This window comes from Hyalella azteca, unplaced genomic scaffold, assembly GCF_000764305.2.
Source record: "Hyalella azteca isolate HAZT.00-mixed unplaced genomic scaffold, Hazt_2.0.2 contig14362, whole genome shotgun sequence".
NCBI lineage: Eukaryota > Metazoa > Arthropoda > Malacostraca > Amphipoda > Hyalellidae > Hyalella > Hyalella azteca.
Genome location: NW_025944252.1, coordinates 10,156 through 30,432, shown reverse-complemented (window position 1 = coordinate 30,432; position 20,277 = coordinate 10,156). Strand labels below are relative to the sequence as shown.

Here is a 20,277-nt window from a genome sequence, read left to right as displayed (position 1 = left end):
AACGATTGTGCGTCTAATATGCTCCTCTCGACCTTAAAAAGAAAACAATAATGGCCTAATCGCCATAGAATAAATTAAAATGACCCGGCATTTCTTCAGTCAAGAATAATAATGCTGAAGACTCAGGACTGATACATAGAAATAAAGTTAATTAAAATCTTAGAATACTTGCTTAATACAGGATAGGTTCAGCAACACACGTCGATGCTGCCAGATATCGCTAGAATTTCTTCGTCTCACGTGCCTGAGATAGAATGTGGACATTTTCTGATAACAATCAACGCAATTAAACATGGAAATTAACACAAAACTTGATTTTTAAAATCCAATTTGAGTAGAATACAGGATACTGGCCCTGAATAAATGAAACTCCAAGAGGAATAATACTAAGCATAGGTAATTAGGCCCGAATACCGCTGCGTCCGGTGCTTCGAAATACGGTATACAGGCGCCAAGCGTATATATAATCTCACTGATAAATGCTTACTGAAGTTGAACTTCAAACTTCGTTGCTTAGGAAAGAAATAACTTTCTGCTTCACGTTTTTGAAGGGAATGAACCAAGTGGAATTATAAAGAATGGTCATTCAGGCAAACGCGTCAAAATAGCAATTCAAATGCAAATTAACTTCTGTAAAATGCAACGTGTGGCGTTCCAACGAATTGCAGCTGAGAAACAAAATAGAATTAAAAAAAAAATTCATAACGAAAAGTGAACAAAACAATTTACCAAGTGACAATTCAATACAAAGACAAAAAAATTTGCCACAACAAAGACAGACGTTGAGAAAATATTTGCCACAAAACACTTGTCACTGTTGGGAGAGGTGGTCCCGACTGATGGTGACGTATGCGCACTGTCAGTTCGGGTAGCGCCTCGAAATAGGCATTCAAGGTGGCATGGATACAAGACTAGACGTTACTGGAGCTTAAATTCAGTCCAGTATGGTGGGAACGACTGCATGAGGACCATCCCACGTGACAGCACCTGGGTAACTAAAGATCAGCATCTTTGGGTCGTATATAAATAAGCTGTTCAAGGTGCATAGCTTGTGCTAGGGGGCAAGGCTAAGTTAAGGGGAGCGTCTACCCCAAACTTTATCTCGAGCGCCTCGAAATAGGCATTCAAGGTGGCATGGATACAAGACTAGACGTTACTGGAGCTGAAATTCAGTCCAGGATGGTGGGAACGACTGCATGAACATCATCCGGCACGACAGCAGCCGGGTAACTAAAGAGCAGCGACTTCAGACCATCTATTTATCTGCTCGGCAGCGAATTTTCGCCTATCTTAAATGTGAAAGAACTCCAACACTCCTAAGCCTTTCGTGATCTGTCGTGATACCATAAATCAACGTACATAGATGGTTTTGGTACCGTTAGATGCGTCAGAATGTAAGCTTTAAGATGAGTATAAAAACCGGAGAAGTAAAAATTTTCGATTTTGGGGCAGACGCTCCCCTTAAGGTAAGGGTATAAATGGGGAAATACGGTACCATTGAAGGGATGAAATTCGAACATAATTAAGCGAAGAAGAAGGCAACAAGAAGATGATAATTTTCTCAGGATTTTCCTCGTCCTGAATTGCGCTGAAGGACAAGAAACGTTCATAAGAACTATGACCAATCGAATTCCATCAGTAAAACTTGCACGAAAATTGTAAATAAATACGTCTTGAGATTAGGTATGGGGCGGCACAGTCGCAATAATCATCAGCTTACTTATAAAAATATTATTTAATTAGCATGCAATATAATACAATTAGGTTTACATGACGCCTCGGGATTAGAGCATCCTGGGATACATCATCCAGGGTTCATCTCTTACACACGTATATTATAATAAAGAATATTATAATAAATAAACAATTATGTTACTGCTAAGCCGATAAGCTACATCATTTATTGGTATCGGATAATTTCATACCAGGATAAAATTATTAGCTAGATAACTTGTCATTAGAATTAAACTTTTCGTTGAATAAATTGAAATATTCGTACTGATTGAGATTTTTCAGAAATTTCTAAATATATTTATTGATATTCTAGAGAAAATAATTATAGTGAAAGTAGACAAACGCCATTGAGGAGGCTGTCAGTAGCACAGGATGGAACAGGTGCTTCTGCAGGTGCAGAAAAAGCAGTTACACCTGCATCTGAATAAGCCAAAACTGCAGATGCAAAATGAAGTAACAGCTGCAAGCGTAAGCAGCACTCATAACTGCAGCTGGAGAAACAGTTGTCGTTGCTGCAGCTGCACACAAAAGAGTATAGGGGCGGGGACAGAGCAGGTAACTTCACAATGCTAATAAGAATAACCGCAATAAAATTAGTAATCAGTAAAAAGTAGGGAAACCGAAGCGCCAATTTGAGAAACTAATTAAAAATACACCCAGAATTAGCAATCGCATCAGCGAACAGGATGATAAACGGCACAGCAAGTGTAAAAAAGAAGAAAAAAGAACAAAGCAGAGAAGCAGTTACATCAGAAAGCAAGAGGCGAATGAACGGCTTGCCAAGATTCGATACGCAGTTTGTTGCAGTTTAATTTTAGCCAGTAGTGTACACGAATCTTGTTGTAGTTGAAATTTTTTCCAGTATTTAATACGATCTTCTTAGTGTTTAAAATTCTTTTACAGTATTTAATACGCAGTTCGCAGAATTTTTCATTCTTTTGAGCGGTTTAAAAATTAACGACGACAGCAAGAGCAGGAGCGCCGCGCTTCCTTCCACGTGAGGTGCAGGAGGCAACCGATGGCGAGGACGGAGCTCCCCATGAGCATAAGGAAGACCTTCTCCCAGCCGAAGTGGTCGGCCACCAACCCCGTCAGGAACGGTCCAACGGCAGCACCTGCAATAACAAGTTAATTTAGCTCGTCGCAGCGTGAGCAAATTTATTTAATCGGAAATTACTTCAGCGGCTTTGTTACAGCGGGTGTGATGTCGTACATTTTAACCTCGTGCCTTTTGCAAGCGCCCACAAAAGACCCGGTGCCGTCCACTAGACCCACCGACCCATGGCCCAACCAGGTACGCCGTACGGGGTTTGTCGGTGGTTAAGATTGGGCCAACCTTACCCACCGATAGACCTCGTATCCCAAACCTTACCCACCTACAGACCTCATTTACCCACGGACAGACCCCCATTTACCCACCGACAGACCCCATTCACCCACCGACAGACCCCTCCAGCAGTGCTCACCATGGCCCAGCAGTGTTCACCATGGCCCAGCAGTGCTCACCACGGCCCAGCAGTGCTCACCATGGCCCAGCAGTGCTCACCATGGCCCCAGCAGTGCTCACCATGGCCCAGCAGTGCTCACCATGGCCCAGCGGTGCTCACCATGGCTCCGCAGTGCTCACCATGGCCCCAGCAGTGCTCACCATGAACCCAGCAGTGCTCACCATGGCCCAGCAGTGTTCACCGTGGCCAAGCAGTGCTCACCACGGCCCAGCAGTGCTCACCATGGCCCAGCAGTGCTCACCATGGCCCAGCGGTGCTCACCATGGCCCCGCAGTGCTCACCATGGCCCCAGCAGTGCTCACCATGGACCCAGCAGTGCTCACCATGGCCCAGCAGTGCTCACCACGGCCCAGCAGTGCTCACCATGGCCCAGCAGNATCACATGTCGGGGGTGTTAACATCATCACATGTCGGGGGCGTTAACATCATCACATGTCGGGTGCGTTAACATCATCACATGTCGGGGGTGTTAACATCATCACATTTTGGGCGCGTTAACATCATCACATGTTGGGTGCGTTAACATCATCACATGTCGGGGGTGTTAACATCATCACATGTCGGGTGCGTTAACATCATCACATGTCGGGTGCATTAACATCATCACATGTCGGCATTATTGCTCACAAGTTAAATTAAATTGATTATTAATAAATCAAATTGAAGTTAAATAAATAATAAATAAATAATTTAAATCGAGGGGGGAAATATACGGCGATTGTGTCGCCGAGTTTTGATGTCGCAGAAGAAAGATTGCGTGAATTATGGCGCGGTTATGATGGATGTTTTCTGGTTTACATTTTTAGAAATATTCTATATTATTCTATTAATGCTATTAAAATGCAAATTACAGAGCTTTAAATAGTTCAGCCTCTTGAACACACATACATATCTTAATAACAGCCATTAGTGTATATTTTTTGCGCATTTTCTCATTTTTGAAAAAAACCCACTATTGTGCTCGTCATGTCTGTCTGTCCGTCCGTCTGTCTGTCCGTGACTTCACGTTTCCGTCGACGAGAAAATGCGCTCTCTGTCACTCACTGCAGTGAGTACTGAGTTATATTTTTTAAGAACTCCGTCAAGAAACACTAGAGTATTTTATTTCCTTCAGTCGCGCTTACTTGCAGAATGAATGTACTTCGGCAGCCAGAACATGAAGACGTAGTTCACGAACTTGATGAAGAACAGAGCCAGGGAGAACATCAGCACACCCTGACACATGGAGGGACTTATAACTCGTAATCCACATTACTTGTGGATAATACATGGAATTAAATTAATTAGGCAAGTAAAATAAACTTGATGAGGCAAATAAAATAAAATTAATGAGGCAAGTAAAATAAAATTAATGAGGCAAGTAAAATAGAATTAATGAGGCAAGTAAAATAGAATTAATGAGGCGAGTAACTGCCTCCCTCGAATGAGGAGACACAGGTGTTGGGGCCTTGATGATAATTGTTTGAATCATCGATAAGCTATACACGTAAATTCTTAAATAGACAGCGAAAAACAAAACTTACCGGGATTTCTAGCGCAGTACGCAGGCTAACGGCGCGGGCGTTGCGCTCAGTCGTGCTGCGATCAGAACTGATGTGGCTGTTATTGCTGTTGTTATGGCTGTTATGGCTGCTATTGCTGTTATTACTGTTATGGCTGTTATTACTGTTATGGCTGCTGTTGCTGACGTTGTCCAGGTAATCAGACACACTGCTGGCAGCGGCCGCTGCTGACACTCTGCTGGTGACGCTAGCGCCGTCCTCCAGCGGCTTGTTGCTGACACTCCCCGAGTCATCTTCGTCAGCCACCTGAGAGTGACGTCAGCACACGTTAATACATCGTCAGAATGTCAGAATACCGTCACACTAACGTCACAACATCGTCACACTAACGTCACAACACCGGCACACTAACGTCACAACATCGTCACACTAACGTCACAACATCGTCACACTAACGTCACAACACCGTCACACTAACGTCATAACACTGTCACACTAACGTCACAACACCGGCACACTAACGTCAGAACACCGTCACACTAACGTCACAACACCGGCACACTAACGTCACAACACCGTCACACTAACGTCACAACACCGGCACACTAACGTCACAACACTGGCACACTAACGTCACAAAACCATCACACTAACGTCACAAAACCGTCACACCAACGTCAGAACACCATCACACTAACGCTCTGTAGTAGCGAATAATGAATTCTATTCAATCTAATTTGAAATCGTGTTATATTCGGTACACTGAAAAATTACTGACGTCTCATCACTTGACTTAGATGCAGAATTCCATGAATTTGAAACTGAATTCCATTCAATCGACTTGTACATCGAAACATTAAAAATTTCGGTAGAAACGTGTACAAATCAAACATGTAACGAAGTTGAACTTATGGTGAGAATGTTCACGTTTCACTGGAATTTTAGGGTCAGGAAAAATTCAATGCAGAACGCCACAGCAAATCCCCACACGCTCAAACAAAGCTAATTGTAACAGCCACGCAACTATGGCACTTTAATAAGAATGAACAAAGTTGTTAAATGAAGCCTCTCAAGTTTTTACATAAAACTTTTGTTCTCTTTAATTAGTCAGTGGGATAAGTTTCTCTATCGTTGCTTAACTTGACAAATAACCGAGTTTTAATTATTCAAGTCAATATAGAAAATTCCGCTTCGTGCAATAATTTTATATGTAGATAACAAAACAGAAACAAAACCAAAAAACGAAGTTTACTGCATTAGTGAACCTCCCACAGCCATAATAAGTCAGCACAATTATTAAATAAAAATACATTTACATTCGTCAGCAAAAAGTAATTAAATGAAGTTATACATAAAAAATTGAGTGCGTTCCTGAACGAATTGAAGCGAAATCCCCACACAAATCAAGCCAAGGAAGTACTAATAACAACGAGCTTTATTGTTCACAAGCACAATGTATTAATTNGGGACGAAACGCATTTTTGGGACGAAACGTAATTTTGGGACCAAACGTAATTTTGGGACGAAACGTAATTTTGGGACGAAAAAATATATTAAAGGAAGACAAAAGCAACTAATAATAATAATATAAGCAGAAATTTTAGCCGCCAGTAATATGATTAGCAGGGGGAAAAATTCCGAGGAATATCTGTAGGCAGGAAACTACACTAAATTAGTTTAATGATGTTAAATAATGATACTGTTCAGTGTTGTTAAATAATAATAAAATAATAGTATGAGTTTAGAATAAAATTAGCATAAATAATGTTGAACATATCTATATTAGTAAAATATAAGCGGTGCATTAAAAACATTAGTTACACACAAGTCAAGTGACAGCGGGGCATGGAGGGTTAAAAATCAAGAAAAAATTATTCCTGTGGCGTTTGAGGCATTAGTTTAAAGTAGGCATAATGTTGAGGTAGAAAAAAAACGTGCTGCGGAAAATCAGGAAGTATTAGTGATAATTACGAACAGCACCGTTTTATTTTAATAGACATGAATAATACTTCGAGTTACTAGGATCGGACGATTATAAAATGCGTCGAGCGAAAGAATGCTGAACCCATAATTTCAACCATATTAGTCTTCTCCCTGGTGCACGACGCTGCATAGGGCGTTTTACTTCATCCGAAATCTTTTCGAACGTCTGAGGTAAATAGTTCCTGGTAAATCCTTCGGGTCTATGGCTATGGTTCCGGGACTATCGTTCTGAGTAAACTTCGTCAAGCTGTTAATCCACGACAGCCAGCAATCAAAAACACGGCCATATACCTCGACCTGCCACATTCTCCCCCCACCAAACCTACTCCAACAATCCCCAAGGTACATGGAGCACCCACTTCCTCACCCCATGTCATGGCGACAGCCCTACAGTGACGCCAGCAACTTGCGCTTTATGAAAGCACAAGCAGACAAGGGTATTACTATAATAGAGGTATTATAACAGCAAGTATATATATAACTACAATAGAAGTATTACTACAACAAGGACGACATCAGTAAAAAAAATATAACAATTTTGTGCTTATTTCTGAACTACGCAGCCGCAACTTGCCGTCTCGCCGCAATCGCGGACCTTAAATCATTTACTTTCTAAGGACCACGTTCCCATGATGACATCCTCATTTGGATTGCACAAGTTTGCAGTTCTTTGTTAGCGCCTTCAAGATCAACCTTTAGTTTTCCAGCCGTTTTTGTCACTCCTTAAATAACCTACTCCAACAATCCCCAAGGTACATGGAGCACCCACTGCCTCCTTGTATTACTACAGCAAGGAAACCTATTAGTACAATAGACGTACGTATTACTACAACAAGGAAGACATCACTATACCAAATGGACCAGGCCTGGAAAATTACGGACCAGGCAATAAGTCCAGCAGCTATCTCAATCAATCGTCAGTTATGGAAAGATCTGGTTCCAGAGGCCGGATCCCTTGTGAATCAAGTCACGAAAAGTTCAAGAATCGGCATCAGGCCATGGGCCTATTTCTTCAGTGCCGACACTTCTATCTTCAGTGCCGACACTTCTATTCTATTCTATTCTACTGCGAATTTGGCATCCATCTTTTGTAGGGGTTTGGTGTTTCTCAAGCTATTCATTCCGGACGCGAAGACACTATCCTATTCACTCGCACCTCTGCCCTTCCTTCACACGGTCCTCCTCGTCTCCTCTCCATAAAACAGTCAAACTGAGATGGCTTTCTCTTTGGATATCGTAGCTTATTTCGACCGCTCTACACAGTTCTGCCACCTGAGCCGATCAGGCGTCAGTGGCGGCCATAAACGGCAGTTACAACGGGAAAATGTAGCCAGGGGGTTATTTGAACTGCAGTCAAAGTGTTAATAAATATATGAACAGTGAACATCTGTCCATGCGATCAGAAAACGGGTGTCAAAGATCATAGGTGAGTTGCTACCTGTGAGACAGTGAACAAATACCACAAACAAACAGTGAAGAGCTGGCCGTGCGATTAGAAAAAAGGTGCCCAATATTAATAACACCTGTCACAGGTTTTCTTAATGACATGTGGTTATTGAACACCTGCAAGGGACTATCTAAAACTGCCAAGAGGTTAGTAAGTACCGTAGCTGCTAGAGATTACCGGTGAACAAGTGCTACGGGGCATTAGTGAATAACTGCTGGGGTGGATACGGTAAGAATTGCTGGAGTTAATACAAACAAAAATTTAACTGCAGACATGCGTCAGTAATCACAAATTCGACAAAATTGAAAATGTAAGCAGGATTATCATGAATGTATAGTAAAGTTCAGCGGTCAGCAGATCGTAATTGATCAGTGATCAGCAACAGGAAGTTATCAGTTATCAACAACAGGAAGTTATCAGTGATCAGCAACAGGAAGTTATCAGTGATCAGCAACAGGAAGTTATCAGTGATCAGCAACAGGAAGTTATCAGTGATCAGCAACAGTAAGTTATCAGTTATCCTGAGCATGACTCACGTCCAGCAGTCTGCGGCGCTCCGAGTCAGACGCGCTGGCTCTGCTGCGCCGACCCTGCGTGTCCGCCATATTTTTCATATCATAAATTAATTAAATAATTAATTCTAATTGCATAACTACTTTATTATGGGATTCATCCTCAATAATATGGACTTGTGTTGGTGGATTTTACAGATGTGAGAGAGAACCGGTCAATAACATTAGATATTGAACGAAAAACCACATAAGTAAATTCGAAACGGAGACGCTGTTGATAAATGTTCATCTATTGTGAACAAACTTGAATGTTATGCAAATTAACAAACAAGCAATAGAGTTATTCTTTATATTATTTACGGTTAATAAATAAGACAACTTTTGATATAAGTTTGGCCGCAATATATGTCAGTTAATAGAACGGATATTTAATCCCTTTTGGAATGTCACCACAGGATGGATCGATTGAATGCCTCAACAAGTGAATAGGAATATAAAATATACAGTTGGAAAACACTATACACTAATTTGATTACGTTCTCTATAAACAGCTGTTCCTTTAAAATAACACAAAAAACACACAGGCTCCACACAGATGTATGTATGTATGCCCTGAAGCAAGCTTCACACATAGTGGTGTCACAGCAGAAACTACAAACAAAAGTTCCACGAACACAACTGGCTGTATTTAAACTTCAATAGGTAATTTTGATATACTAACATGTGAATAACAATAACATAAAAAACATGACATCCCTCACGTCAGTATTTGCTGCATACCATGTAAAAAGAAAGATTCAAATAAGGACAAAATTATGTCTTTTAAGCTTCAATATTTTATACACACCACGAGAAATTGGACTAAAAACAAGGACAAAATGACGTTTACGCTTCACTAGAGACGGCCTAGAGTTCAACTAGGGCAGACACGGCTTCTCCGAGGGGGGTTGGGGTTAGTGTCTAGAGCAGAATTTAGGCAGGGAGGATAATGACCTGCATCCATATAAGATAAGAAGATCAATTAGCGGCTTAATGAGGCTCAGAGATATCATAATGGCTCCTGCAAATAAGAACTGGAGTTCATGTTGGGGTCTGAGGTCTCACCCCGGCGTTGGGGTCTGGCAGCCCCACGTCTGTAGGGTGTGGGGCTACGAAGAGGAGCACCGCCACCGAGAAGACCATCATGATGACGGCGGGCACGGCGAACGACAGACCCCAGGCCTCTTGCACAAATAGACCTGCAAATACAAGAACTTTGATACAAATTTATCAACAGCAGAGCGCATATGAAAAAGTAAGTGCAGTATAGTAACTAATGTATTAGTCCTAATCCAAACATGTTGCCCACGGAGGTGTGCGTAACATGTAGGCTAGGTACTGGGGCACTACTTTCAAAAAAAGTTAAGAGATCGTGAGTTCATCAGCCAATGACGGCCCGCCAAGCAAAATCCACCAATCATAGACAACAAAATAGAGCGTAAGAACTTATGTTCACTTAGCGAGTTTTGAAAGTATGGCCCCTGACCTGCAATGAAGGATCCAAACATGTTGCCCACGGAGGTGTACGTAACATGTAGGCTTCTGACCTGCAATGAAGGACCCAAACATGTTGCCCACGGAGGTGTGCGTAACATGTAGACTACATAACATGTCGGCTTCTGACCTGCAATGAAGGACCCAAACATGTTGCCCACGGAGGTGTGCACATTCCAGGCGCCCATGATGAAGCCGCGCTTGGAGCGCCCAAACCAGTTCCCCATGAGCGCCACCACCGCCGGCCACCCCGTCGCCTGGAAAGCTCCAGCCAGAATCTGAAATATATCAATTAATTTACATGATCAAAATTAAAACTATACACGATATTGGTTATTTTTTGCGTCATTCGATAGCTCAGTCCCATCTTGGAAACACAAATTTGAAGAATCACTTATTAATTTTTTGATAAGTAGTGCAAATAATAGTAGTCAGATAATTCATGACACTAATAATCACTGGCACAAAAAAATTGCATACAAAACCTTCTCATGTTTGCAGCATTGCTACGTCTTCTTGGATAAGAACACTCTGGCTTACTCAGCAGCGTTGCAACTTAGCAAAAAACTTGAGTACCAATAGTTATTTATTCACACTATTGTAAAAAATATAACTCACTACTCACTGCAGTGAGTGACAGAGAGCGCACTTTCTCGTCGACGAAAACCTGAAGTCACGGACAGACGGACGTACAGACGAACATGACGAGCACATTAGCGCCATTTTTCCATATATGAGAAAATTTGCTAAGAAGAAAGCCATGAGTAACTTACATTGAAGACAAGGAAGTAGGCAAAGGAGTGCATGTCGAACCAGTACGCCAGGCCCAGGAAAAGGTTGAAGAAGCCAGCAAGGAACATGCCGACGCTCAGGTACAGCCGCAGATTGCTGCGCTCTGCCACATACCCGCTGCAAGTGGTAAACAAAATCAACTTATTGTATATAATACACATATGCTCGCTAAATCCTTCATTAGACAACAAGTAAACTTGTCAAAAAAAAAAAATGATTGAATGAGAAGATTTAGAGTAGGTAGGTTTTGCAGCTTAGGATTTTCGTTGTATTCTTGACTTGTACTAATCACTGATTTATCTGTGTTCTAGGATTTTCGAACTGACGATGGAGCTGGACTCCAAAACGTTTTCTTTAAAGATACTATGAATTTTTGTGGAGTTTTCTTTGCTATTAAGTTTTAGGAAAAACATTCAGGATTCAGTGCTTCAAAATGAAAAGTTTTAAATGTATATATATGGTACTTTTTTTAGATAGGGGGTTTTCTTTTCTGTAATTTCCACAAAATTACCTTTTTTATGGATTTAATTCGTATTCACTCAATCATTTCAAGACGTTCCATCGGAACAAAATCAAATACATCAAATTTGGCTTGATTATAATTGAATAATTGTTCGTATTAGATTTTTTGTCACTGTGATTATCAGTTGTCACAAGTTATCTGATGTTGCCAGTTCACAAATTCCGCTGTTGCCAGTTCACAAATTCCGCTGTTGCCAGTTCACGAATTCCACTGTTGCCAGTGGAAAAGTGAAAATGGAGGCCAGTCTTTACCTTCAGACACAGTGGAAATTCCAATAATATTTTACAGAGAAGTTGAAAGCGGTGACAAATACAACAGGCAGATTAGAATTCAATGCACTGGCGACTGCAATTGTCTGGGTGAGTAATTTTTTGTATCTGATTTCACAAAGCTACTAGAGGACCAGGTATGATTTACCATGCATGATCCTAAGAGGTTTAATTTTTCTTGCCCATTTGATTATGCATCAATTCCACTCCCATTTAATGCACACTTTGTTCAGTGATTGACCTCTGCAATTCCATTCAATGGTAGAATTGCACTGCAATTATTGGAATTAAGATTATTCCACAATTACTGTGATAATGGCTAACTACATATGTTGCTTTTTTCAATTATATCTTACTTGCTTTTTACCTCCAAATTATTTACCACCTATGGCAATATTCTGTTTATATTTGTGGTCAAATCACTGAAAAGTTATTTTACAAGATTTTTCATTTTTGTGTAGGGAGTAAGAATTTTTAATTTTCGTGTATGAATAACCAATATACAGCCTCATCTGAATTTTGTTTTGTCTATGAGTTCAAGGTGAAAACCATTAAATTCACCTCAAATTTTTGCTGACAAAGAAAATCCATCTTATCTCTTCACTGTTACAAACTGCACTTGCATCATTCATATATTATGTATTCAGTTTACAGTACAATTTCTGAAATTACAGCACATGGTGGAAAAACAACAGATATGTGAGCCATGGAGGTTGTTCTAATATTTAACTATAACAACCACAAAATGAAGAGTTGATACTTTGTTAAAGTGGTATTGATTTTGTGCAAGATCCATGAAATTTCTTTACTCCAGACTATCTTGCATTTCTATGTCAAAAAAAAAAAAAAAGGAAAAGTCATCACTGGAGGAAATCTTATAACCTGTATGATAGCAAGCACACAGTATGATAAAGCTATGACTAGATAAAGCTATGGAGAAATATATGTTCAGACTTAAAATGTCTAGCACCATATCAAACTGGGTGGAACTCAAGCAAATATTTCAAACTATCGATAGTTTGGAAAAGATCAGGTAGAAGGACCTGTTTTTAGATCTCCTATGGACAAGTCATGGAAAGTACAAGAATCAGTAACAGGCCACATCAGGTCTGCTTCACTATGTTACGCTAAAGAGCTTGTCATTATTAAAGGCTTTAACTGGTGGTAAGGCAGTGTAGTGAAACAGACTTTACAACTGCTTCCTAATACACAAACCTGATGAACATGCAGACAGCATAAGATGATAGGAAACAGAGGTCCATCGTTCCAAGTAGTTCATCAGCATTATTTCCATCTGCGCATGAGCAGCACGCATCAGAATATGACTAAACTTAACAGGCCGACAAAAATCCTGCACATTTAAGCAAAAAGCAAGTTTAAATTTAAGCCATCATGTTCATGAGAAAATATGCTTTTAAAAATTACCTTTTTAAGACAACACTTATAAATAATCCAGTCCCTCTAATGTTACGCATGTGCAATGAATTTCTAATTTTATTACCTATCAAATATTAAAAAAGTAATTTTTAAATTTTATTTTTAAAATTAAAAAAAAATCATTTTCCAAAATTAATTATTCTGTCAATTGAATCGTGCATTGTCTCCAACTTTACGTGAGTGTGCCAAATTTCAGATTGTTTGGAGAGGTAGAAGTGTGTTAAATATCAATTATAAGAATGTAGCAGACAAAATTATTTGTTCAAATTTGTTAAATTAAAAAAATTAATTCTTAAAATTCTATATTCTGTTAATTGATTCATGCATTGTCTCCAACTGTATGCAAGTGTGTAAAATTTCAGATCGATTGGAAAGGTAGAAGTGTGTTAAATATTGATTATAAGATTTGTAGCAGACAGACAACAAGAAGTGAAGTTAAAGAGAAGTGTTGTAAAATAATGTATGTTTACAAATTACTTTTTAAAGACAACACTTCTAAAGAATCCAGTGTCTCTAATGTTAAAGATGTACAATGAATTTCTCAACTTATTTTTGAATATTAAAAAATTAATTTTTCAATTTTTTTATACGGTATACCGTATACAAATTTTTTTTTTCTCAAAATTATTTATTCTGTCAATTGATTAGAGCATTGCCTCCAACTTCAGACAAGTGTGCAAAATTTCAGATCAATTGGACAGGCAAAAGTGTGTCAAACATCATCAATCATTAGATTTGTAGCTGACAAAATTATTTATTTCAGTTTTTTAATATTAAAAAAAAATTTTTATTCTTAAAATTATTTTTTTCATCATTTGATTCATGCATTGTCTTCAACTTCACGCAAGTGTGCAAAATTTCAGATCGATAGGATAAGTAGAAGTGTGTTAAATTTTTATTAGAAGATTTGTAGCAGACAACAAAGAAAAAAATTAAACAAGAAGTGAAGTTAAAGAGAAGTGTTGTAAAAAGTAGCACATCATAGAGCAAAAATCAACCATAATACACGTGTATCATTTCTAATAATTATAGAACTGACCAAATGGAGGCCAGTCGCACCAGTTGGAAGTGTTGTGGTACGGGGACTCTTCAGGGTAGGACGAGGTACAGTTCTCATTCCAAACCTGCTTCACTACCCCGATCACCTTCCGATTTGCATGATACAGCATGTAGGTGATGAATGTCAACACAAATGTGGCCACTTGGTATCTGTGTGATAAAAATGTGACAATTTTCTTTTTTTTATGTTATAGTCTATTTACTAAAGTTTTAGAAATGTAGTCTTTAATCAATATTCTTTTTGAGTAAATATGGAGAGAATACATTTTATAGGTATATTTCAAATTACCTATACAATGAAGAATGAAAATATTCTTCCTAAAAAAAAAGTGGATAGAATATATCTCCTCAAACTTGATAATCATGAATAATATGTCAATAACTTAATCTTTTGATGAAGATGCCTGAAAAAAAAATATGTTCGAGGTCTAGGATGGATTAGGTACCTTAAAATAATATAATCTCAAGGAAATCTGACATTAAATTAGTCACTTAAGCAAGAAAATTCAAGTTTTTCTTTCACTGCACAATTAGTGAAATTTATCATTGATAGAACACTCACATGATTACTCGTCTAGAGACTGTCTCCTGCCGAGCACAATGCCTGTCCACTGTTGCCAGCAAGAGTGAAACATTTTTGCGGGACTCGGCCATGATGATTTGAGGAATTCTTCACCAAAAAAAGTATCACAGCATAAAAAAAGCTGCAGCAGTTACAAAAGCAATGGACAAATGATTTATAGAGTTGATGCAAAGATTAATTCTAAGAGAACATCTTCCTTGCACAATGTTAACTCTGGTCTAGTCAATCATGGCTAGACCCCTGACCAATAAGGTAATACTCCTTCACTGATGGGTTCATTGTTCTGAAATAAAGCTTTTGTCATTATTATTCAAATGGAATGTGTAATATTCTGGATAGTAAATCAATCAACTCAATCTCTGAACAACCAATAACGTGTCATAAGTTAACCTGGTGCTGCAAGTTACTCAGGTGCAGCAGTCCATCACAGCTCATCAGCCTGAGGCAGCATTTCTGACTGCATTTCATTGCAAAAGATGGCGTTTTTCATGACCAAGTACGGTATTACAAGAAAATATTGAGGATTTTTGTCGAAAAATTTCATTGACCCTCAAGATTTATTGACAAATACACAGCAAAAATCTTCTAAATAATTTATTTTGCTGCTACTACCTACATTAACTAAGATCATTTTATTTTTCCCTAAATGCAAACTATTTCTTGATAAAATTGCATGACAGAGATAGGTAATATCTTGAATTTATCAAAATATGATACTTAGTGATTCAGTACTTTAGAAAATGTTAAATAATTTTTTTATATTATGAATCTCTGAATGATGTACCATCAAACGGAGTAATAAGGGATGGGAGGGGTAAATGGGGATAGTCCTCCGAAATTTCATAGAACTGTTGTAGCAACTAAACTAATTGAATTATTGCATAAATAAAAATAGTTGCATAAAGATCAATATTTTTCCTGTCTATGTAGCATAAAGCAAGGTAAGAAATCATACAAATAGTAGCTCTAAAAAATACCTGAAATTAGTGGAAATGTAAGATTTTGGAGGAGTACCTCTGCTTAGATCTGTAGCAAAAAAATATTTGCCATATTAAGAAATTTTACTTGCATTAAATTTACACACAGGTGTTGGCATAAAAATGTGACTGATGGAAATTGCGTAGCTCATATCCCCAAAGAATTTCCACAAGACAAGGTAATAAGGAACACCCCTATGCTGTAATAAGGGGCACCCCTAAAACGCATTTACAGTAGAACCTAGGCTAGCAGAGGCTCCAGTTAACAAAAATACCTCAATTACCAACAAAGAATTTTGATTACATTTACTTTGCTAAGTGAAAAAAATTCTCAGAAAATTAATGCATCATCAGTTATCACAAAATTGTGCATAGACTGACATACTACTGTCAAACAGGGTATTAAGGGACATGCGGGGTAAATAGAGACAGTCATCCCACATTTCAGAAAAATGTTGTAGCAGTAAAACTAATCACAATATTGCATTAATAAAAATAGTGGCGTACCATCAACCAGGGCTACTCGTGACAATTTCAAACGTTTTTCATTCATAACTTCTTACCATGAAACATTTCAAAAACAAGTTTCGGCTCATTTCAAAGCTCTTTGCAAGGGCTATCACATAGCTTCTCCAAAAAAATTTCATATGCTATTTGTAAGGTGCCAGAAGCAAAAAAAGAGAGTCCTCAGTAGCCTCATTGAATGGGGCTATTTGGGACACTTGGAATAAAACTTAATTTTGAAACATTTGAAGCATGCAGAGGGTGCTCATCCACTACTAACAGTACTCTGAAGTCCTCCTCTTTCATTATAGATAATGTAGAGGTAGAATAAATGACATTTTCTGTGATTTTTACTTCTTTTTCCTTTATTGATATGATATTACCATATACATTAATTACCGTATTATTGATGCAATATAACCGTATTCATGAACAGGCCATTGAGCATTTCAACTACCTTGTCCACTGCAAGCTTCATATCAGCAGCCTTATACCATTTTTTCTGTATCTGTAAGCTTACAGGATGGCTTGTAATTTCCCACCATTTTAATTGGGTAAAGTGAATATACTATAAAAAAAGATTGTGAAAAACATACCTGAAACAGAAAGGAATGTTCTAGTGACAACTATCGTAGGTTTTGGAGAAATAAATCATAGTTTAAGTCAATTACTTTTCATTCTATGATACCTGGTGCACAATTCTATATATGACATTCTATGCACAATTTTGTGATGACCAATGATGCACTAATTTTTTGATAAGTGAAATTTTTTTGCCAAGCGATGTAAATATAATGAATATTCTTTGTTTTTCAAAGCATTACAATTACAATGCAACCCCAAAAACTCACAAACTATTTGACGTAGAAAAATTTTGTCAATGGGCATTAAAGGCCTAATACTGAGGCTACATAACACAATAGAAAGATTTAAAAAGTTTGCATATCTAATAGGTTATCCAAGTACGGTATTACAAGAAAATATTGAGGCTTTTTGTTGAAAAATTTCATTGACCCTCAAGATTTATTGACAAATACACAGCAAAAATCTTCTGAATAATTTATTTTGCTGCTACCGTAAAATGGGGTAACTTAGACCACCTAATGTCAGCCCTGATGGGGTAACATAGACCGGCTTGGAAGTTAATTTAAAATTACCATATATAACATATTTTATGTTTGACAGCCTATTTATGTTTTTTCTTTATGTTTAAGACTCTACAGAGTCTTATATATGGTACCGTAATTTTAACTTAATTTCCAAGCCAGTCAATATTACCCCATCAGGGCTGTCATTAGGTAGTCACATTTCCCTCATTTTGGGGCGGCGCCCCCCATTTGCAAACTATGACACTTTCCTCAAGTTTGTCATTTGCATAGTATGTAACTAGAAGAGTTCTACTGCAATGCACCAAAACCTGGAGTTATTTGGAGTTATTTTACAAAAAAATATAATTCATTTTACTACCCAGTCTAAGATACCCCAAGAGCAGGGGTAACAAAGACCATCACTTTTTTTGAAATTACACAAAGACTATGAGAGGCAGGAGCCAGCAATTTATGGTGAGTGAAGCTAGAGTATAGATCTGTATTTTGCATGTTTCAATTCAAGTTTAATTTAGCTAGTAAAAAAATGGCATCATTTATGAAAAAAAAAGTGGTCTAAGTTACCCAATTTTATGGTAAAAATCAAGAACCTCAATAATGAGTTCTTAAAGCAACTGTGGTGCTTATGGATGCAGAAAAAGTAATCAAGCAAACTTATATCACAGCAAACAGCTTAATGAAGAATTAATGAACACCAAAATATATAGCTTGCAGAATTAAAACACACTTAACACAATTAATAGAAAATAAGAAACAAAGCGAAATCACAGAGTATAAACAATTTGTATACAACATTAATTGAGTAATAAAAGTAATATATGCAATAAATAATCACTCACTTCCTCTCAAGTGGTGAGTTAGCTTAGGTTCCCATACTGGTGCAGTTATTAGTTATTGTCTTGACTGGAGCCTTTACTAACTAAGGTTCTACTGTAAATGCGCTTTTGGGGGTGTCCCGAGTAGCCCCGCCGTGCAGAAATGACCGGCATTTTTTTTTTTAATGAGATAGGCAAAATCTGTCAATTACGTTTTCAAGCCGACACCTGGGTGCAACTTTTATGTAAGTAAAATTTTTAAATACGGTGAATATATTTTTTACTACAGACCTTAGCAGAAGTAACTTTTCAAAATATTGTTTTTCACCATTTTTTTCAGGAATTTTTCAAAGCTAGTGAATGTAGTATTTTTGAACTTCCTTTATACTACATAGATAGGAAAAATGTTGATGTTTACGCCACTATATTTAGTTTTGCAATATTTCAATTAGTTTTGCTACTAAAACAGTTTTACGCCGTGTCGGAGGACTGTCCCGAGTTACCCCGCCCGTCCCGAGTAGCCCCGGTTGATGGTAGATCTGTATTTTGCATGTTTCAATTCAAGTTTAATTTAGCTAGTAAAAAATGGCATCATTTAAAAAAAAGTCGTCAAAGTATGAGGGGTTGATGGTGTTTGAGATTGCATACAAGGCTGACTGGGAGTCAGTCAGCAGGAGAATGTTCTGTGTGCTTAGCATCGGTTCCAGGCCGCAAAGCTGCAGAGCCTTCACAATTGTTCATAATTTTGAAAAGTTGGGTGTAGGCATTTTATGGAAGGTGGGTATGGTCAAGGTTATCAGAAGACTCCTGCCAATTCTGGAAAAGTGACTGGTATCTAAATTATGAGCAGAGATGCCCATTGAGCAGAGATGAGCAGAGATGCCCGATGCTGCATGCACGGTGCACCCTCTGCACCCAGAGGAAATTAAAAATAAGCTGATTCTAAAAAACCACAGGTTTTCCACTATGCAAGTTGTGAATTGTGATTTGTGAAAGCTTCAAAAATGAGCTCACACTCCACTTGTTAATGAAATGTTTCATGGTAAGAATTTATTTTAAAAAATGCTAAAAACCATCCCTTATCAAGTTTAAAGCAATTGACAGTACATAAACCAAATCAATTTCAAGATAGCTTGTCATGGACTTGAAAAACTTTAAAGTTTTTTTTTTATTTTTCTTATATCTTTTAAAGAATTGCATTTAGCAATGAGAAATTTATATCAAACCTAACAGTAAAAAATACTACTAGTGTATTATGTATGTACAAACAGGGCCCAAGTGGGCCAGGCCGGCAGGCCCCAATGCCCATTACAGGGGTTAAACAAAATGAGAGAAACACCTGACCTGAGAAACCTACAAAATATATTCTTCATTTTTTGTAATTAGAAAATTTAAAATTAGAATGCCATCATTGCCACACCTTCCAACACCATAGTGGCAACTGGCAAGACAAACTAAATTTTTTTTTAGAATTGGTTCATTTCTAATTTCCTCATCTAATTAAGATATACGCCAATTTCTCAAGTTAGTCAAGTATGATAATGCTGCATGCTGGTAGGCACTAGGCAGTAGCTATCCTTAATAGGGTAAACACGGTATATTCCAACATCGTAGGTAATTCCGTCACTTCTCTAGTTTTCCCTTTATATTAAGCTTGGCCGAGGGTGACATAAGGGGGGCTGTGCGTATGCTGGCTTCGTTGGATGATATTGCCCCAAGGGACGATAGAACCCGAGAAGTGCTCCGGCAGAAGCATCCTCCGGCACCTGAGGACCTAACTCTCCCTGAACCTGCAGGGGAGGACTACCCGCCTCCTTCTATCGTAGGGGAAGGGGATGTGAGGAAAGCCATCGCTTCCTTCAGGCCGGGTTCGGCGGGTGGCCCGGACGGGCTACGCCCGGGTCATCTGGTGGCCCTGATTTCGCGGAAGGCGGGTGAGGCGGGCGCGAGGCTACTGGCCTCCCTTACCGGGTTCGTCAACCTGGTGATTGGA

General features: G+C 38.5%; 2 protein-coding genes across 2 annotated transcripts in view; one reads left to right on the top strand and one right to left on the bottom strand.

The window, feature by feature from the left end:
• Positions 1-1,416: 1,416 nt before the first annotated feature.
• On the bottom strand, positions 1,417-15,169 carry LOC108671474 (glucose-6-phosphate exchanger SLC37A2-like). Its single transcript, XM_047884036.1, has 11 exons — positions 14,862-15,169; positions 14,280-14,449; positions 13,019-13,097; positions 10,993-11,128; positions 10,350-10,497; positions 9,791-9,924; positions 8,711-8,764; positions 4,766-5,050; positions 4,367-4,457; positions 3,175-3,195; positions 1,417-2,849 (listed from the first exon to the last, which is right to left on the bottom strand). The coding sequence occupies exons 1-11, from the start codon at positions 14,951-14,953 to the stop codon at positions 2,689-2,691; spliced, it is 1,371 nt and encodes a 456-aa protein (XP_047739992.1). The 5' UTR covers positions 14,954-15,169; the 3' UTR covers positions 1,417-2,688.
• A 4,802-nt stretch (positions 15,170-19,971) lies between these two features.
• LOC125179009 overlaps positions 19,972-20,277 on the top strand; it is a gene marked incomplete at its 3' end in the record, with an annotated part of 8,326 nt that continues 8,020 nt past the window's right edge. The window contains exon 1 of the mRNA XM_047884035.1: positions 19,972-20,255. Within this exon, the coding sequence (XP_047739991.1) occupies positions 19,972-20,255 (284 nt within the window). The remainder of the gene's footprint in view (positions 20,256-20,277) is intronic.

What these genes read in the sequence shown, in the direction of transcription:
- LOC108671474 (XM_047884036.1), bottom strand. Translation starts at nt 14,953, where the DNA reads ATGGCCGAGTCCCGCAAAAATGTTTCACTCTTGCTGGCAACAGTGGAC. An exon ending in GTTTGGGTCCTTCATTGCAG is followed by an intron (nt 9,925 to 10,349) that starts GTCAGAAGCCGA and finishes TTGTATTTGCAG; the next exon opens with GTCTATTTGTGCAAGAGGCC. An exon ending in GAAGTACATTCATTCTGCAA is followed by an intron (nt 3,196 to 4,366) that starts GTAAGCGCGACT and finishes GGCCATGGTGAG; the next exon opens with CACTGCTGGAGGGGTCTGTC.